At 41.5% G+C, this 23,101-nt stretch overlaps 1 protein-coding gene across 1 annotated transcript in view; it reads right to left on the reverse strand.

The window, feature by feature from the left end:
- Nucleotides 1-1,108: 1,108 nt before the first annotated feature.
- SHISAL1 (shisa like 1) overlaps nucleotides 1,109-23,101 on the reverse strand; it is a 78,142-nt gene continuing 56,149 nt past the window's right edge. The window contains exon 5 of the mRNA XM_053944083.1: nucleotides 1,109-4,734. Within this exon, the coding sequence (XP_053800058.1) occupies nucleotide 4,734 (1 nt within the window). The 3' untranslated portion in view covers nucleotides 1,109-4,733. The remainder of the gene's footprint in view (nucleotides 4,735-23,101) is intronic.

Raw genomic sequence — 23,101 nt, forward strand, 5'->3', positions numbered from 1 at the left:
TCCTTTTCTACTTTAGAGCTCATGAGTTTTGTCACAGACACTCCAGAAATGCACTCTGGCACACGAAGTAAGTGACATTACAAAGGATTTCTCATCCTTCTTTTAAAATTTGGCTTTAAAATCTATTTTTGATAGTTTAGGTATATTCCCACATCACAGTCTCTAGTCTGAGGCTAGTGATCTGATGCTGAAAGGATAATTTCTAATGGGGAAAGGGACCTGCAGTGTACAAATGCCAGGACTTCAGTCAGATATCAAGGATTCGGGATGGGCCAAAGAGGACAGCAAGTGCTGGACAGGAAAACAGCTGAGGAAAACTAAAGCTTGGGGCCAGCAGGACAGAGCAAGAACTCTTTCTGTAAAAGGAAGCAATCTGTCCCAAGAGGTGATGTTGTCAAAAATACTCCCTTTTACTAATGGGAAAGTTGAAATTTCAGCTCAGAGCTCTCAGTATTTTGGGAACACTGGCAATGATGCCTCCTAAACAACAGGTGACAAAGAGACTTGAGAGTGTTTAGAAAATCTAAAACTTTCTGGGGAAACTGTCCAAATCCTTCAGCCTGGAAGCAAAGAACAAATTAAATCTCTTTTCCCTGAGAATTGTTGGTCCTGCCTTTTTGTACAGAGCAAACTAAACTGTGTTTGCCTCCACAGGGGAGGTGAGCCATGTGGGCCAGAGTACTTTATGTATGAAAGTCAAAGCGTTGCTTTCTTTCTGCTCAGTTGCAGTTCGGCCTTCTCAGCTTGCCTCGAGTAGTGGAAATACTATGTTTCTTTCTTAGCAGTCTCTCTTCAGTGTCCCACACTTCCCTCTTAAATATCTGGTATTAGTAACTGCTGGAAATGTGAAGCAGACTAAATGGAACATGTATTGATTAATAAAATGGCCTCAGTGGGTTTTTTTGTGATGTGGTTTGGCTTCTTGGGGCCCCTTCCCCACCATCTCTAAGTCCATTATTGGGGTTAAATACACTGTCTTCATTTTACCCTTGTACAGACTATGCAGTTCTGGTATCTAGGGATTTCCTGCAGAGGGAAAGGAAGCTATGAATTTTGAAGCTATTGAAGTACTCAGAAGCTCAAATCTCTACAGCTATTTCAGACAGCCTTTGAAACACTAAAGCAAGTTTTATTACAGAGATTAGTTTATGTTACACTCATTTATTAAAACCTAAGGACATCTTTATAAAAACTACTGTATATAAAGACGAGAGCAGTGCAATAGCAGTGTAAAACACATTTTTGGTTTGCTTGGCAATCACTTTAGAAAAACAACATTATTCATAATATGAAGTCAGAGAATGCTGCAAAAAATAGGACAAGATTAGACCAGAAACTAGATTAGCAAATCACTGGACACTGGCATGTGTTGATTTCAAACACCAAGTGTTATGGAAACAGTATTATCATCAATGTATCAATAAAGAGAAATCACTGCAACCCTAGAATTTCTGGTTAGCTTAATTAGCCTAAAATAGTCTGCTGACTATCAAAATAGACTATTGTACTGCATATATATAATCTTCTTAGTAATTTACTACTTTTGTAAAAGGAGGACTAGAAGAAATGCCTGTCTTAAAGAAGAGAACTTTTGAGGCTGAGGAAAGGTGTTTCTTCCCAGCAGTGGTTGAGGTTTTGTTTTTGTTGCTTTACTTTTCATACACAGTCACAGGTGGTGGAATAGACCTGACTTTAAAAAAATCATTTTGATGTGTTAACTTCATCACTTCTTCAAGTGGACAGTCCTCAAACAGAAATTACAGCTGTAGTAAAACCATAAAAAACAGGTGTCTAAAATAGCTGCTACAATATGCTGAATTATACATTAAGAGGCCAGCTTATCAGGCACAAAGGATGGTTAAATTACAACACAAAGTCCTGCACAAGCTTTATAACTCATCTTTTTATGTCCTACATTATACACAGCAGTTACTAAAAAGTTGGACACAGTTCTCAGTGAAACAGAAGAGAGGAAATTATTTGGACAGGGGAAGGGGCTTCTGGAGCAGGAAGGTCACTAATAGCCACTGAGATAGCTGCCATTGTCACATGGGAGGTATAATGTATGCACTTTTGTAAGTGTTAATTTCAAATCCTTTATTTTTCCAAACATATCAGGATGGACATAGAGGAAAATACAATTATTTTAGTCCAGATAATTTCTTTTAGAGAAGGATTGCATTTGAACCAGTCTCTCTGCAGAAATAACTGAAAAATTCATTGCAGTTTATCTGGTCCACCATAATTTTGATCAAGTAAATACAGGGGGATATCAGGGCACAGCTGCAGAGGTGGCTGAGGTGTTCAGGTGGCTCTTTGTGTAGCCAGTGCTCCTCTCCAGTGTCCCAACACCAAGGAAGAAGGGCTGATAGAAATGATGGTAGGGAAATATGCAGTGCACAATTTTCCTTTAATTTAAGGCCCAACTAGCATTAGTCTTATTCAGGATCTTTTATTCTGCTAAAGTAGAGAAACTATCAGGTGATTATAACAACACAATTGATGAAAAATTGTTCACCAGCTACGACATGGATTTATCCATAAATGAATTGGTACGCAAAATCAGAATTTCAGCCAGAGAGTATCTACCTTATATTTACTGGCCCTGTATAGAGAATAAAATAAAAGAAAACAAACAAACAAAAAGCACATCCATTACAAGGTATACATGTACTAGAAGTAAAGCATAAAACTGCTCATTAATAACGCACAATTCCCAAAGGGAAAAAAACCCTTACAAAATACAGTAAGTCACACAAACCAGTATCTAATACAAATTTCTTTATGAACATAAGCTTTTTCCAAAGCTCTCTGTGGCAGTCACCACCTCACAATGAAAGTAGGTGCTGGGAGAAGGTAAAAGGACCAAGCAGTTACTGCAGGGTGCACTGGTTACTGTGGATACATTTTGAGTGTCTGCAGGGGTTATGGATCTTGGAGCCAACGAGGAAGTGTGGAGGAGCATGATGCTGGCATGGATGCCATCACCTCCAGCTACTCATTTTGCTTTGCTTTTCTTGGAGTGTTCTTAATGTGTAACACAGGTGTATCACCCCAGGTGCACTGTGGCAGCTCCCTTAGGTCTCTACAAGCTGGAGGGTGTGCAGGAGCTTCTGTGATGAGTGAGAATGGGCCAAGCTTCAAGCTGTTCTGGGACAGGATGGAGTTTGATGCCTGCAGGGTGGCACTCCCACCTGTGAATTTGCTCTTTTAGGCACTGCCTGCCCTTACTCAGTGATACCCAGCATGTTTAGTTGTTGGTTTACAGAGGAAAGGGGCATGTGCATGTTGGCATCCTACTCACACTGGGCTTTATTTGGAGACTGGGCTTCCACTCCTGTGGTTTCCAGCCTTGTTGGGTCCTCCAATGCTATTTACTCCTTCATGGTTTTAGTCACGTACCATCCCAAACTCCAGGATGTTGAGTTAGCCATGAACTAACTTAAATCACTGAGAAGTGTCCCCTCTGAGTTCAACAGAAGACTAAACTTCATTCAGGCAAGGAGGTACAAAAGGAACACTTGATTATTCATTAACAAGGTGTTCCTCATGTTGTGGTTACAGGGTAAAATGTAAAGTTATTTTAAAGTTACTGAGATTTGCAGGACAAAATATTAGGCATGAAGGATTAAACTGGCATTATCATGGCTTTGTGTTATGATTTCCAGATGAACTCCTCTGTTTGCTTGTCATTGCCAGGTTCTCCATGCAAATATCTTAAATAACTGCATTTCACAGGATTTGCTCGTGTAATTGGTACTGCATGATTTTAAAATAACCCTGTCCTGTGGAAAGTTAAGTCAACCTATTGCAACCCAGTGATCAAGTGCTCCACATACCTCTGTGGCAAAGTCATTGCCTTTTTGGCTTACAAAGGGATTCTGAGACTTGTGTGGGGTAAACTCTGCACCCAGGCAGTGGCTGAGGGAATTGGACTATTGCCTTGGAAAGCAGGGGGACAGTGGTATTATTGCTTTTGAAATATACAATTTGTTGGGGTTTTTTTCTGTTTCACTTTCAGCTTCAAGGAGTATTGGGGTGGAATGGTTTTGCATCCTAATAAAGTTGCCTTCTTCAAGAACCTGAATTTAAGATGGGCTCGGATGTCTTAGCAGAGTCATTGCCAGTGACCTAAAAATGTGCATTATGTTTGAAGTTACCCTGCAGTCTGACTCAATGAAAGGGCTCTGCTTACCTATGCAATTTGACAGTATGGTTAACAGTGATGTGGATTGCCAGCATCTACCCTATTCTGACAAAATGTTTACCAGAGAACTTTGGAAAAACTCACATTCAGTATTCTGACACTTAGGCTGAGATTAGGCTCAAATGGCAATTGATGGATGGGGAGGCAAAGAAAAGTTATCTACCAAAGGTTTGTCTTGTCGTCGTTTTCCACCTTTGTGTGGATTTGCCAGAGCAACGTAATTTTCTTCCTACTGAGCATTTTCACAAATATGATGCTTCCTTTCAGAGATAATAGTGTCAGTATAGAATTAAAATATTGCTTACAGACTACTTTCTCCTGGAGACTCTTTCTATATCATTTGCCTGTAGAAGTTGTTTGAATGGTGTCTGTCTTCAGGTGACTTGCTCAATTTTCCTCTTGTAGTCTTTCTCTCTCCTGCTTATCCACAATTTTTTCAGCTCTTGTAATTTAGTTGATTTTCTTGAAAGCTACTCCTTGAAGTCTGGTCTTACCTCTCCCATCTTGAGGCACATCAATATAATTTTCTGGAAGACATAAAGCACAAATGGTTTCTGTGGGAGGGGTTCCTGCTCTCCCCTGGGAGGCAGCAACAGTGTAGAAAAAGGTTGCCAACCAACTGCTGCTCTCCACCCCAGAAGAGCTGTCCATCAATGTTTAGCATACTCCCCAGTTCCAGAAAGTTCAGTTATTCTGTTACCCCATTGGCTCCTGTTAGAATACCACTCCTCCTCTGTACCCCGATTAGTTCTCTGTATGTCACCCCACTCTGTCTCCCCCCTTTACCCGTTGCCCGTTGGCTGTTCTGTACCCTAACCACTCCTACTCCTTTGCCCTTAATACCCAGCCCCGCCTTTCCTCGGGGCTTCCGGAGCTGGCTCCCTTCTGGAGAGTTCGTGCCCCCCGTTTCACCCTCCTGTTCCTGCGACGCTCCTGAAATAAAGCCTCTAGGAATAAAGCCACTCCGGAGCCCTCTCGTCCTTACGGTGGAGCTATCCGGGTCCCGCCACATCCTCCCCGTGGACCAGTCCTCTGAGGGTTTTCCCCCGGACAGGCTGGGCACCTGGGTGAAGCCCGGAGGACTTGTATTTTAATACAGGTTTCCATAATGTTTCAGGAGCACCCTTTCCTGTAAAGAAAGGCTTGTAGTATTCTCAGCTGCAGATTTAATTTGTGGAGGCAAGAAAGGGGAAGAAAAAGAATGAGGAAGAAGAGGAGGTCTTAAGAGGCCTCTACCTTCCCTAGTTAGTTCTGTTTGGTCTGGTATGACCTTGTGTGTGCTATGGATGACTGCATTCTCCTTTTCTCGTTTGATTCTGCATAGCCAGAGTGGGAGGCTAAGCTTGTTTCTCCCTGCTCATATTAAACTGGTCCTGACTGCTTACTCTGACCCCTGTTCCTTTCCTATGATGAGAAAATGTGCTTCTATTTCCACACATATATGTGGGTAAATAATTATGTGCTTTCCTTACAGAAGTGTTATAAGTATTACTAAGCTTTTTGCTTGCAGCACTTTCTGGACATTACAGGTGCTTTAAATCTGCTGCTTTAAATCTTGTGCAGAGTGTGCAACTGGCTGTGGGATCCATCCACAGACAACTATGTCAGGGTACAGGGGGCTGGGCTGGAGGTCCAGCTAGGGAATGTTTTGTGGCAGACTAAGATAACTAATCATAGTAACAAATTAAAGAAATACATCTCTGTGCTCAAGCAGGTAACAAGGGCAAAATGCTGGGCACTGCAAGGTTGGGTATGCAGCCACCTGAGACATACCACAGCAGTGTTACCTTAATTCAGATTGAGGCATTTTTCACAGTACTGTCAGCCAGGGAGGACCTCCAGACAGAAATATGAGATTTTCTTACAACTCTGAGGATTTAAGCCTTTACCCAAAACTCAGTCACATGAGACCTGCCAAGGTTTGACAGCTAATTCCTTCCTAATAATCAATTAGCCTACACAGCCTTATTCATGTTAGAAATAATAATAAAAAAAAGATGTTTTGTTCTGTCATTGTCCTTTTTTGATACAGGTAGAAATGCATATTAACACAAAATGTAAACCTGCCTCTGGTAAGGTCTGCACACAGATGAAGTTTAAAATGAGTTGTTCATATCTAGAAGAGAGTCTCAGGAGACTTAGCTGTAACTAATTAAAAAAACACCTGGAGAGAAAGAAACTGCAGACTATGAACACATATCATGGCTTGCAGAGACCTCTGTCCTTCACAGCACTTCCAGTTGTTCCATCTCGCTCTTCTGTAGATTGCCACATGTCCATCCTGTGAAATGCTGTACTAATCTGCTATCTACACAATTTAAATCACTAGACTGTTTGACAGGATACAGTTTCTTTTATTTATCTTTGCTTTTAAATAAATGTTTAGAGATGAGGCAGATAGAGCAGGCATTTGTGTGTCTCAGGACAGAGTGCAATTTTAAACGTGTCAGATCTATCAACCAGTTACTCTCTTCCTCTACCCGAGTGTCCTCAAGTTGCTGCTGGCCAGGTCCTTCTTCAGGTTAAGGTAAAATCAAGAGTGTCACCAAAGTGAGAGTTACTAGAGTTTCTGGACTCAAAGACCATAGCAAAGTTCGTGAATATTTGTCTGCAGCACAGAAGCTAAAATACCACTGCTGTGAGTAGCTTGGATTTCCTGCCAATCCCTCTCCTCTGTCTAAAGCTATGGCAGAAGGAGTGGGATGATGTGGACAGCAGAGCCAGCACCACACAGACCCCACTCAGCTCTGGAAGCCTCTTACAGCAAGTAGGAAGTATTCACCCTGCATTTTCAAGCTGGATGAGTCTGGGCCAAATCCACAGCTTCTCCCTGAAACCAAAGCCTGACAGAATAGTTGCTAGGCTAAAAGGTCCTCTTCCCCTACAAAAAATCAAGTGGGGTATATGATTGATTGACTGGGAGCTGGACCAGTAAGATTGAGAGGTACTGCTTCACACCATTTTGCAACAGCAGGATCCCATAAAAATACCTGCATTTTCCTAAGAGAGGTGAATGCTAATTTCCATGTGCAAGAAGTGTTAGTATTCCAATCCCCCAACACAGCATACTTGGCAACAGAAACCCTATGTTTGTCATTTCTGGTCACTTCTGCAGGGTTTTAATACACGTAGAGCTGAAGCCTGTGCTCTGGAGATGGCTCAGGTTGCTCCTTTTCCCTGGCAGAAGTTATTGTCACCGTACAGCACCCCAGGCTGCCCCTGCTGCTCTGCCTGCTGCTCAGTGAACAGCACCAAGGCAAGCCACATCAGCAGGGAGGAACTTCAGATATTGGGAAGAAATTCTTTACCATGAGAGTGGTGAGGCCCCAGCACAGGTTTCCCAGAGGAGCCCCATTCCTGGAAGTGTCCAAGGCCAGGCTGGACAGGGCTTGGAGCAGCTTGGTCTAGTGGAAGTTGTCCCTGCCCATGCAGGGGGTGGAACTGGATAAGCTCTAAGGTCTCTTCCAACCCAAATCATTCTGTGATTCTGTGATTTTCATTGCCTGACAAGGCAGCAGCCATCTAAAAGATTGCCTCCTCTTTGACAGCAGTAATTGCTTGGTGGCTCAGTTCTGCTGGAATGAAATGCCTCCATTAGTAATGAAGAAATGATTCGGAGCCTCCGGAGGCAAGTTTTCCCAGAGATTTCTGCCATTTTCCTAACAAATGAGGTAAACAGTTGCCACATTCACGATTACAAGGCCTCTGGTTAAGTTGGTGTTGACATAAAAGTGCCATGGATCACCACAGTCCCTTCAGGACTCAGATACACCCTGGATCCATGACTTACACAAGTTGTGGCTCACAGTTCACAGGAAAGCAACCAGCCTCTGCAACTGTTCAGGTTTTACTCTGGCATAAAATGGCACTACACTGATCTGAGCAGGCCTGCTGTGATCTGCATCTGCCTTCCAGCCTGCTCAGTGGGACTGGGAGAAAGGCTTTTGCTCTCTCTGGTCACAGGCAGAGCTGGGATGCCAGGCTAACAAACAGCTTTCTGCAACAGGAAGCCCTTGGTGGCTACACCTATTGTTACCTGAAATAGGAATGTGCCCTCCTTGCCCAGAAATGGAAGGACGAGGGAGAACAAAGCACAATGCACAAGACTTCATAAAAGCCTCACCAGATTGAAAGGGAGGACGTGAGAAATTAATTGCAGGACAAGCACTAAGAGAAAAACCATTCAGTCATCTAAATATATTTCAAACCAGAAAGAAATAGAATATAATCTATTTCCTCTGCCTGTGGAGTCTGCCAAAGAGCAGGGAAATAATTTTCATCGTTTGGCATCTGTAGACTCCTATGGCTATGTTATACAGAGCATGTACCATTATATCCAAAGTATATACTGAAAGGTTGCTTGGGTTACCAACACTAATTTTTGAAAGTTACAAAATTCCAGGATGAATGCTGCTCATTCAATCTCAATTTGGCCATCTTGTCTGCATGAAAGAAAGTGGAAAGTCTCAGACTTTTTAGGTGGAGCTTCTCTTTTTTTTTTTTTTTTTTTTTTTTTTTTTTTTTTTTTTTTTGGGAGAACATCAAAATAGCTGAATGATTCAGGGTTTTCCAAAGCAGAGGAAACTTCAACAAAAAGAAAAAATTGCTTCAGGTTGGCTCAATACCAAAGAGATTGAATGTTCACAATTTTTTGAACTGACAAGGAACAACATTAAGCAGTGGTCCTGGGTGCTGCCATCTTGCCATAACAGAGCATTGGATTTGCCCCTATTTTCATCCCCAGGCTGAATTACCTCACTTTTGATGGATCACAAATTCTCCTCTGGTCTAGCTGTGAAAGGCATCCCAGCACCTGCATGAGGTCCAGATGGGAGGAGGACCTTAAGTGGTGAAAAATCAATTTTGTCACAGCCACTGCTAAAAATGACCACCATCAATGACAGCCTCTGCTAATATTTCTAAATAATAACTGGCTCAGGGAAGACAGACTTCTGGTGCTTAAGAGTTTACACAGAAGTCAAGCACTGGAAATGTTCAACTTGAAAAACAGCCTGAAATTTCAACTCAAGTACTGTTCCTACTGTAGCTGACAATTCTGCAAAAATGGAGAGAAATGTCAAAATATGTTTGAAAGCAAATACCTCAGGATGGTGTTAAGGTTTAAATGGAATAAATGTGCAATACATGCTTGATTCACCAGAGTTAAACAATGTTGCTTTGCAGGTGTGAAGAAAGCATTTGGATTATTTAAATTTCCCTTGCATTATGCTTACAGCAGTGTGTTGGCTCACGCTGCAACGAGCTAACATCAGCACAATGTCTTTGAGCTCAAACACAAGGTGTGAATGTCACCTGTCAGGCTGGTCTCCCACCTAGGAAATGCAGGTGGGAACCAGGCAGGTGCTTACTTCCACTGCTCTTTCCCAGCCGAATCGCTTGTCTGTGTAATGGGAGCTAATTATCACCTAGGGGCATCATGTGTTAAAAAGGTGATTGCTGTCAGATATCCCAGCACTGACTGTTTACAATGGATTACTATAAAGGCTTACTAGAAAAAAACACCTTGTGAAGCAGTTTTAAAGAGGTTTCCATCTGAATAGTTTGTTATGAGTGCTGGTAAGTCTGCTTTTTAAATTGCTTGCCACTATTATTATCAATGCTTTACTTGAAGGGATGGGACTACTGTCGGGCTAAAAACGATTTATTACTCAGATAAACATTATCCTTGAAGGCTGTGAGATTTTAGAGGAGTAAGAAGTCGGCTATAGCTCAAGGTAGTCACAAGCTTTTTCATTACAAGGCAATATATAACCTAATCCAATGGAAAGCTGTCACAAAGTTTATTTTGTTTTTGTAATGTATCACTTTTACTTAATTCTGCTGCACTGCATATACTTTTATCCAATGGGTTACTATTACACGTGCACATATATACTTCTATGATAACATCTAAACTCTTAGTTTACCCTATACAATTACATTGCTACACTATAAAGCCCTTCACCATCTTACCCAATACCATTTCTTACTTACTTAAGGTATATTCTTACTTACATAAGAGAAACATAAGTTTATAATTTTTCTGCTTAATGACTGTATACTTTTTTTTTTTACATCAGTCCAAGCTTCTTCCAAGGCTGTAAATCCAAGGCTATCTTTCCATTTCCTACAACCACATTTCTTAAGAATCTCACCTCTTACAGACCAGTCTAAGCTTGTGCAACTCCCATAAGGGCTTGAGGATATAACCTGAATTGCACATAGCATCACATCACTTCTGAGAGCTGCTCCCTGGTTTTGGAGGAACTTCAGACATGTTGGGAAGATCTCATGTTCCTAAGGGACAGGTTGGCTTGGGCAGAGAGAGCTGCTGGCAGATGTCAGGCAGGTGCCTGCTGGCCAGGTTGTGCTGCTGTCCTGCAGAGGAAGGTTGGTGGGTCAGGGGAGGTGCAGGGCTGCCCTCCATGTCAGAGGGACAGACAAAGACTTGAAAGATTTAAACTCCACTGCTGCTTATTTTCCAGATAAAGCTGAAAACAAAACTAAGGCCTTCTAATTACCAATAGTTGTGTAACCCCCACTGGTGTGCACTCACCCATGAGATCAGGATATCACACCAGTGGAAGGGCTTTCTTTGCCTCTTTTAATTACTTTTAAATTTGATTCCGTGACTTTTTGCTGCTAATATTGAGTTCAGAGATTATTTGCAGAGGAACACTTTGCCTATAAGATGTGGTTGGGCTTCACACTGGTAGGCTTACTGGTTTGGACTTGTGTCTAGGGCAGTGCTGTAATCTGGAAGCCAGAGAGCTGGGAAACAAATTGCAACCAGACAGGAACTGGTTTTGGTACAGCACTATGGTCACACTACCAAAGATCTGGCTGCTCTTTTGGGAAGTGAGGCTCAGGATCTGCTTGGATACAAGGCCTGTCCTACAAATGGATGCAGGAGGAGGTTTGGCACTTGCAGTGACCCTGGACAGCTGCAGCAGGCAAATACTGGCCTTGTCCATCTCCTTCCCCTGAACTGTGGGTGTTAAAACAGCAGTTGGCTTAACTTTTGTTATTAATATGGCTGCCTGGCCAACAGAGCAAAGTTAAGAGGGAAAACTGGTTTCCTGTAGTCTCTGGAATATCTATAATTTTACAAATTAAATACATCTTTTGTCCCATCAGCTGGGTTGGGTGGGAGAGGAATGAAACCACACAGGATACAGTTTTCTCTATTTTTTACTAATGGCCATATTTTACAATACTCACTTGCAAAGAGCAGTGATGTGAAACCAGTTGGCTTCCTAACATAAATAAATATTACTTACTGTAAATAATGGTTTCTGAAGTAATCCTATGCTGCTGAAAATCAAGTATTTTTTTGATTATGAGCAGTGTTTTTCATTTGGTAGTTCCTGAATTGATTGATACTCCTGAACACTGTTCTGGAAAGTAAAAACATCCAGGAGAATTTCTGAGGTTTGCTTTTATTTTAAATGGAAATATGAAGCATTCAAAGTTTGATTTACAAGTTTTGAATGGAGGAACAGATGAAGGTTTGAGCACATAAACTGAAATATGATCACTGAAAAGATGTGTTTTTGCTCACTGAAGAGCTGCAGTCTGACTTTTCATGAGCTGAAATATTTTCTCCCTCCTCTTAAGGTTATTTCAGAAAAATACTCAAAACACCCCAGGCCTTCCAAAGTGTCTTAAGAGTGGGATGGCCCATTACAAGTAAAACTGAAAATTAGCTGGACTTACTAATTCTCCAGATATTTATGAAACCCTTGTGTCACTACCAGGCTGCCTGAAAGAGATGTGTGGCTTGAGGCTGAAATTCATCTGGTTGATGGTTGATAAATTTTCTTGCTAATATGTGGCAGTCCTTAAACAGCCAATACACCTGGACCAAAATTTCTTTGTATGATTAAAAAAAGAAACCCAACCCTGTTTTTGCTAAGTAAACAGTTTGAGCTGCTTTCAAGTTTTTTCAAGACCCCAAGGTATCATAATGCTAAGCTGAATGTGTCATGTGAAAAACTCCAGACTTATTATTCCACTTGAGACTGTGCTCATTTTCACATCTTTTTCATGTAACTGGAGTGACCAAATACCTTTAATTGCACTCCTGTCATAAAGGAAGATATTTAAAAACAGAGTGACTATTGCTAGAGACAGGAGAGTATTTTTTTTTTGTCTGCTTATTTAAGCTCCAAGCATGTTGCTTTGGAAAGGAGACTTACTGCTGTGTATGGTGTAATTTAATGGCATAGATACTCCAAGTGGGTTTAACCCCACCTAACTACAGACATCAGAATGGTAAAATGGGTTAATTTCTAGAGAGTCACCTCATGGTCCTTTATTGTCAATAGAAAGCAACTCTGCAGAGGTACTCCACTCCTGCAGAGTTACTCTATTGCTCCTCAGACAGGCTCCAAAAGAAACTGCCGATGCAGGAACCTCAGAGTCCCAAGCCTAACTAAGGAAATGAGAAGCCCCACTGGCCCCAAAAACTGATTTATAAAAATGTACAGCAGTAGTACAGATTTCTCTTATCATCTTCACTCTACACTGCCACATGCAAATATACAAATGTGCAACTCTGTTTTACAATCCGGTACCACTAAGTGGAAGGGTTTCTACAGTCTCTGTGTTCTGGTCAGAAAAAAAAACTTCTTCCCCCAAGTTTATTTACAACCAGATTTGATGAACACATATAACAGACCTGTAACATCCTAAAAGATTCTGATGGAAAACCCAAGGCCTGGTGGTATTTCCTCAAACACAGCTACCTCTGGAAAGGGAAGCAGATTCTTATCCCACATCTGCATGGGGGGTTTTTCCCCCTGCTATCTCATAAACTCAGTAGCAGGAAAGGTGAATCCCCGAGGCTCATGACATCCCAAGAGATGCTGCATGTTCCTGTGGGTGAGGTAATAGATGGGCATCTCTGGAGTAGGGCTTGATCCTCAATTTATTCTTGGTACTGCTGTAAAAGCTCTTAAAAAAATCAGTGAACTTGAACTATTTCTGCATTAGTGGTAAGGACTGAGCTACCTCTGATTTCAGCTCATCCCAATTTCCCAAAAGCTGATGTCACCAGCTTTCAAAATCTGTTCCTAGAGAGTGGCTCTGACATCCCTCAGACGCCCAAATACTCTCCATGTGTGCTGAGCTCTTGTACAGGAGTGCCAAACCATTCTTCTTAAATCCAGGAGAGCACAGTGGAAAGTACAGGAGGCTTTACAAGAGTGTGCCCTTCTGTGTTAAAATTCAGGTACATGATAAGAGAAAAAAGCCTCCTTTCATGCTGACAATTTGAATTTAATGGATCCTCTAGAAATTGAAAGTGAGGTTTAAAAAAAAAGGCAGTAAAACTTGGCATGTGATTTAAGATGTAGCTTATTAGGACACTGCCTTTCTCTGCTTACACAGTCTCCCGATGCAATGAAAATAGTGACAGGGATTTTTAAAAACCCACAAACACCAAGACTTTTGTTTAACAGTATTGCTTGATTCAGAAAGAAGAGCACTTATAGAACAGTCTGGTAATGTTTAAATTTTTAAATCTATTTATTTATAAATGAAGGACAATTTAAAAGGCTGTCTGTGCAAGCTATACTCAGTATAGCTCACAGTATCTTTACTTATGGGGATGATCAATTCTAAGTTTTGCAACAGGTTTTTGCAAGTTACAGCCGAGGGTAAATGCAGCTCAGTTATACAGGACAATGTGGTCTGTACCTTGGCATTAATTGAACAGAAACATTAGTGAGTAGAGGAGAAATGTGGCCAGATGTAAGGAATCCATGTTTTTATTTATGTATATATTTATCTGGCCCACAGTTCCTGTACATAACCTCTGACATTTTTTTTTATACAGGTCACAGCTTTGTTTCTGTGTAAAATTCAAGAATAATCTACTGAGCTAAACAACAGCTCAGGCCAGCCTACATCAGGTGAATATCCTGCTCTTTTTGCCCTAACATCTTGGTATCAGCTAAATTCAGTCTCTTAAAATAGCTGCCTAGCTTGTCCTGATGTCCAACCGAGGCTAAAACCCAACCACTTGTGTGCAAATTGAACTGCTGAAACCTGCTGCAAGAGAAAAGGGGTCAGCCAAACATTAGATTGGAATGTTCTGGTACCATTTTAAGAGCTTTGAGGAGCTGACTTTTCCGAGGCCCACAGAAGCCAAGAAAACTGAAAGCCACTGAGATTTCAGGGGACTTTTGTTAGAAGCAGGACAAGAGTTTGTCCCAGATTCTGTTTGAAGGAATGTGGCAGTGCTGGTTTACAAAGCAGATCAAATGAGTATATAGCTTGAACTGGATCTCAGCTGGATCACTAGGAAATCCTCCAGGCTCTCATTCCTCTGCTTGGAGGGTGGGTGCTGCACGGACAGGAGGCAGAACAGTGGAGGAGGAGGAGGAAGGTGCCCAGTTCCTGTGCTGGCCTCCAACAACCAGGGAGCCCCTCTGGTTGCTGGAATTGCTCCTCAGCCTCTGCACTTCATCTGGCTCAGGAAGCTACCCCCTCCTTTCTTTCTTCCATTTCCATTTCTCTCTCCTGAGCATGAACAATCTTCTGAGACAAGATGCATGTGCTGTTTGCCTCACCAAAGGCTCAAATTGCTCCAGCTGCACAACTATCTATTTAGGAGGGAGGAATCTGTTTCAGCACTTGAGTTTTGAGCACCAAACCTGTGGTTTAGCCCAGAGCTGCATATTTAGTCCAAGTTAAATTAACTTTCTTATTTACTTCCATACAATACAGGAGATTCTGTCATTTCTGAAAATAAAATGTATATTAATGACGTGAGAAAATGTAGTTTTTGAAATAGTTATTACTTTTACCAAAAGCTTTATTTTCTGCTCTCACTTTTCAGTATTAAGAGGGCTAGTAGTAATTACTGTGTTGAGAGCTTTCATTGTAGGATGAAACCAGTTGTGTTTCCTGCAACTGTTCTTTCTGTGTATGTTTTTCTTTTCACAACTGAATCTGTGTGGCTTTTCTAGCAGCAGGAAAATTTGAACTATTTATTTTAAAATAAATTTCTGAAGGTACTTCAAAAAACAACACAGAACTGCTTTTTAACATTAACAAAAGTATCAACAGCTCAAAAGGAGTAAAGCCTTTGAAATTTAATCTGGTTCCAGTTTGGCTTGCTGTTGTAGATCTAGCGTATGTTTCCTTGCACATTATCATCCAAGCAATAAGTAACTTTTAACTTTGTTTCTTTGCAGTTAGGAGCAGAAGGGCAACGCCCACAACACCATCACTGGTTACAGCCCTACACACTGGAAGCGATGATAGCAAGGCAATTTTATGCAGAAATGCTTCTTACCTCTTTCCTCCCCTCCTTTCCCGTGTAAAAAAGTGATAGGAGAAATTGAGGTGTGTTGTGATGTGGAAAGAGAAGAGGCCAAAGACCCTGGGCAATTTTAGCTGAGTGAAAAAGGCAAGAAAACAATTTTTCTTCTATGGTTATCTGACCTGTATGGCTGGTTTTACACAGAAACATGTTTTGATGCCAGCGCTGGAACTGTGACTGGTTTATTATTTTTAAATTGTATCACAGCTGCATCTAGATATGGGTGTGCTGGGGCATCAAATGTCCTTTGGTTGCAGCAGAAACTTTGTGCTCAGTGGCTGTGTATGATCCTTGCAGAGCAGCATTCTTGAGTCACAGAGAAAGAAAAACAGTGCTTGATTGGTGTCACAGGACTGAGGAATTCCACTTGGTATGGCACGGTTTGAATGCTAATTTACAAATCGTGGAAATTTTTTGTTGCGTGACATTATGACTGCCAGCTGGTGGGTTATTCTCATTTTGTTCTAGGTTACTTTTCATTATTTTCCCCCCCCCCCCCCCCCCGCTTTTTTTTTTATCTCTGTGCATATTTCATATTGTGGATCTATTGTATGCTCATTTTTTAATGACAGAAATTTAAACTTCTTAGAGCTACCCAGTGATAGCTGCAGTTACCATGTGTGCACCTTAACATTAGAGGAGAAGCAGAAAGGCTGTAAGAATTCAGGATGATTAATTCCACAACAGCTTTTACATGTACACGTTGTAACAGAGCCCATTGCTGGCTGCTCTCGTGTCCACTATCATCTCACAGCACTTCCACAAGAAAAGTTGGAAGCCTGTTACATGCAAAAATAATTTTCACCTTTTAGTGCTGCTACCACCACTGGCTCTCTGAGCCCACAGAACCTGAGAGATGAGGACTGGGCAGGTGCTGCTGGGATGAGGTTTTGCCCAGAGATTGCCATTCTCTGGAGTGATTATGCAATCACTGCACAGTCCCACTGGCATCAGCAGCTATTATGCAGCAGCTGCACAATCAGGCATTTATTGGAAGAGGTAGGGAAGGAAGAAGGCCACGTTTGTCCCCTGCAGTCCTCAATGGCAGAGGGTGATACAACTGGAGAAAAGCATCATGTGGGTTTTGATGTGCAGCTGTTGGTTTGTGTTTTCTGACTGCTCAGTGAGCATGATGACCTTGCTATGCTGGGAAAATGCGCTGTTTGTGTCACGCCAACTCCCTGCAGCTCCAGGCTGGGCAGAGGGGCTGGAAAGCTGGGAAAGGCCCTGGGGGTGCTGGGGACAGCGGCTGAACAGGATACAGGAGTGCCCAGGGGGTCAGGAGGCCAATGGCACCTGGGCTGTGCCAGCCATGGTGCAGCAGCAGGGCCAGGGCAGTGACTGTCCCCTGTGCTGGCACTGCTGGGGCCACAACTTGAATCTTATATCCAGTTCTGGGCCCTCACAAGACAGACATTAAGGGGCTGGAGCAGCAGGAGGGGCTGGGGGAGCTCAGCCTGGAGTAAAAGAGGCTCATGGGAGCCCTTGTTGCTCTTTATCTGGAGACTGAAAACAGGTGGGGGTCGATTTCTTCTCCCAGGTAATAAACAACAGGGTAAGAGGAAGCAGCCTCAAGTGGCACCAGGGGAGATTTAGGTTGGACATTAGGAGAAATTTCTTCACTGAAAGAGCTGTCAAGCCCTGGCAGAGGCTATCCAGGGCAGTGGTGAACTCTCCATCCCTGGTGAGATTTCAAAGCTGTGTGGATGTGGCACTTGGGGACGTGGGTTGGGTTGACAGTGCTGGTGGAATGGTTGGACTCAATGACCTTAAGGGTCTTTTCCAGCCTAATGATTCTAAGAAAACTGATGTTGGTGTGAATCTCCTGGGACTCCAGCCTCACCCATTCCCCAGATAAATCAGATTTTTGAAGGGTTTTGTTCTTTTAGGGTCCTCAGTTTGGCCAGCTGTGCAGACCTAGCTTCCCATTCTTCCCACTGTTGCTTATGTTCCACAAGCTCCCTTGCCAATTTTGAAATCACAAGTAATGGGTGCTCTGCTGCAGTTCAAGACATTTCCTTGATCAACTGCCAACTTTAAAATAAATGCACATTTGGAGGAGATGAATCCCACTGGCAAATTTCAGTTGGATAAATTACTTCTATAAACTCATCTTCCACCATAATGTCAAAAAAATTAACGAAGCCAGGCTTCCAAGCAATTTCATCCATCTTAAGATAGGTGGAATGAATAACCCTCTGGAAATGCCTCTTTCAGTGTCTTAGTAAGGTTAACTAGTAGATACAGGACTTTTAGATAGCTAAATTGACTGAGTTTAATCCTACTCTTTATCACCAGTAAAGATTTGTATAAGTAGATCTTCCAGGCATTAGATATTTTTCTGTCTTTGTACAGTCCTCTGCTATCTGAAATCTCCTGGCCATGAAGAATTTACAGACCGAGCTCAAATTGGCTTTTAATGTTCTTTTAGCGTTGAGCTTCTTAAACTCCTTAGTCTGACAAACTTTCCAGAAGTCAGATAAGTTCTACAGCTCTTCCTGAATGCTTTCCCATCTATCACTAGGGTTTTTCCTGCTGCAGGCCCTAGGGAAGGTTGCGTTTCCCTCTAGCAATCTCACACTGTTCGTGAGACACCAGTTCTGTACTTTTAATTGGCATCTTCTCTCCGTGAGCTCCAGAATTCCAAGTTTGCTTGTTTAGCTATGATATTGTGTGGGGAACTGATGGTGGGGAGTTACCTGTTGTATCACTGGGTATTTCAAATAGTTCTAGGATATTCTCTACCTGCAACAGAGCACTGGAGAGGGAGCTGTACTGGGTTTGTTCCCCAAAGCATTACAATATTTTACACAAATTAGAACAATGGCAGAATTGTCAAATATTTTCAGTGCGGCCCTCAGTATCCAGACAAGTTTTCCATTTCCTCTGTCAAATGGAAGCACCAGGAGCTGACTGACTCACCCAAACACTGTGTGGACAAATGCACCACAACCTACTAAGGACTCACAGATTCCTACAGTAACAACAGCACTAGCTCCAGCTACAGCCAGCAAGCAGCCTCTGAGAAAGATAAAGCCAGACAATCCCCTAGCTCATTTTTACTATTTTTTAAAACATTCCAGATCACGTTTGCACTTATTTAACTAGAATAAAGGGAAAAAAATTAACTGAGCCAGCTGTTGCCCTCACAGGTGAAATTTATTAGTGTAACAAACACTGGAAGATTAGGACTCTGAATGGGAGAACAGGATTATTCCTCATCATACTAATGCTTAACAAGGTGGTTTTTTCCTATTATCTCACTTGTCTCCAACTCCTTCAAAACCTGCCCCTTGCATCTAAGTATGAGTGTTGGACTGCTGCTTCAGTTATTTCTACTTTTGCTCTATGTATTGCCAAAGAAAAGACAGGAAGAGCCAACCTGAGGCTGAAAGAACCTTTTTTTTTTTTTTTTTCAATAGCATCTCAATTAGGGTAATATTTTTAACACACCCACAAAAATGCATCCCCGTTTTTGTCTTCTTTTTGTTGTTCATGCAAACACTGGGGCTCTTTTTAATTGGGATGCCTATTTTTGTTATGCTCTAAGAGGTTTCAGTGAATATTTAAAAACATAAATTGAGTCAACTCAGTCCATCGTGTAATTTTCTTTAAAATGCCTTAAAACACAAATCAGGCAGGTGTTCTTCTGGCTGCCATTAACTTCAGCAGCTTGAGAGAAGTTTGGGAGGTTTTTGGTGAGTGAAAGGCTGATCTCTGGCTGCCTTCCAATCACAATTTCTTCAGAATGTTTTTGGTGAAGCTGTGCTGGGGATGAGCAGGTAACAGGTGCTGGCTTCAGCAGCTCCCTGTGACTCACCACTTTCCAAAGACTGTGAATGCAACATAAAATTACTTTTCCTCCCTCCTCTGAATGAGTGACTAAGATCTGTAACACTGATCAATGCAGAATATAGTTAATGACTGTTTAATTAATTTACTGTAATTCCTGATGAAGCTCACTGCAGTCCCTTTTCCATGTGACAGCCAGCAGTGATTTCCAGCAGAAAGGAGGCAGCCTGTGTGGTGTGTGCTCAGCAGAGCTCTGCTCAGGGATATGATCAGCTTGTTAATACACACAATTCCTGTAAATAGGACAACTCCTTTGTGCATAAAATCCTCCCTGATGTACCAGAGCATCAGTTCTTCAGGAAGGAAAACTGTGGGTGGAGCTTGCTCCCTTACAGATTTGAGCCTCACAGTCATTTTTCTGCTGTGAACTGCTGTGCAAACACCTTTCCATCTCTGCCTTTAACATTTACTGTCAATAACTCTATCTTCCCAGCCATTCCACCTCTGAGATTCTCTGGAGCCTAAGTAAAGGCTCCCACTATACAGAAACACCAGGAAACAGATAACCCTATTGGGAAGTGAAGTGAGGTAGCTTATTTCCACACATAATCACTTTTTACACACCTTTTTTACCTTCCTGTATATTATGATGGGTGCCAAGTTCCAACCAATCATTCCTCTGCTGCTGCTCTCTGTAGGCTACATAGTGTTGTGCTGATTAAACTCATCTCCAAGTTGTTTGAAACAATGTGCCTCACTTGTTTTGTGTTGGGATCATATTGTCACCCAAGGTGGGACTAAAATTAGCAGTGTTTCTAAGTGTGTTCCAGTGACATGTCATATTCCTGCCATTTCATGTCTTAAACTGGTTTTAATCTCCTTCATTTCACACAGAAATTTCAGCTTACTTAAAAGATCTTCCACTACCCCATAGAAGGATTATTTATTACATATGGCTTTTTGCTTAATAATAACTCTGAAAATAATAAATAGGTCAGCACAGGCTCTTCAGTACTCCTTGAGTTTAGGGAGTTACTTTGACATTCAAAATATACATTCTTTTGACATTCTTTTGACATCCAAAATATACACTGAGAGTTCCTTTTCCAAGGTGAAAGCAGTGGCATCTTACTTCAGAGACTCTTACCTTGTTTGTTCTTCTTCCTGCTCACTTCTGTTAAAAGCACCAAATGTACATAGATAGTTGTTCTGCAGGAATTTTAAGTAGTTCTCTGCAGCATAAACTACTGAAGATGGGCAATATCCTGTCTATATTTTTTTTTTTTTGAAAAGTGCTTTTTTTCAGTTCAGAACAATGAATTACACTAAATCTCCTACTTAGAATACCTGTTGCCACTTTGCATAAAGTAAGGATTGTCTGTTTAAATCATGAACTCCAGCTCCTCAACACCTCCCTTTTTATTCTTTCTACTCCTGGAAATAACTTTGGCTGATGCTAAAGTTCCTCTGTGGTATTCAGAACCCAAGTGAGGATGTTATTTTATTTTTCTGTGCATTTTTAAAATGTGTAAAACATTACTCAATTGAGCATCTGGCACCTAAGAGGAGGCCAGCGGTAGGACTTCTGTAACTACCAAAATATTTATAGAGTCTTTTAAATTTTGCTGGTTTTTACTGTGACAGAGGAGATGGAATTGGTTGATACAGATGGAATTGGGATGTCAAACTCCTTTCTGTGTGATCCTACAGTGTTGTGACATTATGCAGTGAAATTGTGGGCTTAACTGGAGTGTTCTGATTTCACATAAATTGTATTCTGCTATCTGCTACTTCAGTAGTGTCATTCCATATCTGTATCATGGGGATGAGGTAATTATCTCACCGCAAAAAATTCTATCCAGAATAGATGAGAAAATGTAAATATGGAAGATGTTCAGATCTGGTTTCCAGTAATTTTACTAGATTTCATTTCTCAGCATGAAGAGTTCATTCAGCAATAGTACTCAGATAACCTTTTAACCACTCACTTGTGAGTGAGTTACTAATTACTATTTTCTCACAATTCATTATCATATTTAAGTTAAACTGCTTCAACTGTACAGTCCCTTTAAAAGAAATATTTTCTTGAAGCTGATGGAATGCAACAGTCCCAACTCAATGAAAAGGCTGAGAAACAGCTGAAATGGAGAATATCAATTAGCCCACATGCCAAGAATCTGAAGAAAAGAATGTAGAGAAATCAATATGAGGTCTATAATTTATGGAGCCAGAGGAAAAGGAGAATATGGCATGAAATGAACAATGTATGCTACATATGTATCAACAAAAGCTGCAGTTTGTGCATATCTAGGTACACAAAGACTTAGATTGAACTGGATGAAAACCTTGCATATTGGCTTAACTTCACATGCTAACAGTGAGTTTCTAAAGACAAGGAAGAAAGGAAGCAGGCACTCAGTAACTTGAATTATTTAAATGCAAATGATATAAACCAAAATCTCCCAAATTTTTGCATGTTGTATGAGGGAAGCAAACAAGACTTGGAGCACTGCAGCTTTTGAGGTGTTCAGTTGCAAGCCCACTGTGTGTTTGTGCTGTTGGTTTCCTGACCTGATGTGCTGGTTTGAGCTGGGGTAGAGCTAATTTCTATTTTTACAGTTATGCAGTTCCCAGCAAGCAAAGTAAGAACATTTAGAAGAAAATACATTCAGCATTCTCTGTTATTCTAACCCAATATATTCCAAAGGCATTGGAGGACCACAGATAATGGTAGATGTAGCCTTACACACATACCTAATCTTTGTAACCAAACAGGTTTTCCAGATTATGTCAATTCCCAGATAGTCCTTTCAAAAAAAGCACAACGTAAGTATTAATTTTTTTTCCATCTTTTTAAAAAAACCAAAGTACTTGTGCTCTGACTTGCCATATTTAGTCTAACATAAAAGTCTAGGTAGGGGCTCTAAATAAAAACTATGCTTGGCCCTATGATGCAAAATTTTGCACCTTTAAAACAGCATCATCCTGTTCCTGTTCAGTGAAGTAATTCTGCAAATGTGAAGCTGAGATCTTACTTACCTAAAATGGAAGGAGGCAGGTTTTTCCCCCTGTTTTACTGTAAATAACTTGTATCAAGAGCAGCCACTGCACAAACTCCTCTGTCACCACAAAGATGATTTTGGTGGACTGTGTGCACAGTGACCCACTGCAGCACCAATGGCCTATGACACAGGCAAGACTGCACCTCCTACAAGTTGCTGAAGGAAGCACTGCAGTGATAGCCTACATCCTGTTTCAAAACCTGCTATCAAAGCAAATTCTTTCACATGGTCTTTTTACCCACCAGCAAAATATTCATGTGGTTTTTGTACAGTTGCAGAGGACATGCTCAGTTACCTGCTGGCTCTTAAACCCTGCTAGTATTTTTATGGACTTTATTCTCTCAGGTGCTTTGGCATCTGAAGAGATGTCAAGTAGCAGGTGAATAGCAGTAGGCTAGAAATGATTTTATTTGTTGTCTGAAAGACAAAGTGCCTCAGAGGAATTCACAGCAAAAGCAGATTCCAGCCTTTAATAAGGCAAAGTAAAATAGACCTGCCTTTACCTAATCCATTCCAGCTGTGTGAAGCAAATAACAGGGGCTAACCCTGCTGGGCTGCTCCTTTCCTGTTTCTAGCCAAGCAGCTGGTTTCTGAAACTGAGAGTCACGGAGCACGTGTGATCACAGACAGTGCCTCTGCCTGCTGTCGTGCAGAAAGGTAAAGAACACAAAAGCAAATGTTGGACTTCAGGACAGTATTTATTCCCTGTGA

Source organism: Vidua chalybeata, chromosome 5, assembly GCF_026979565.1.
Source record: "Vidua chalybeata isolate OUT-0048 chromosome 5, bVidCha1 merged haplotype, whole genome shotgun sequence".
Taxonomy (NCBI): Eukaryota; Metazoa; Chordata; class Aves; order Passeriformes; family Viduidae; genus Vidua; species Vidua chalybeata.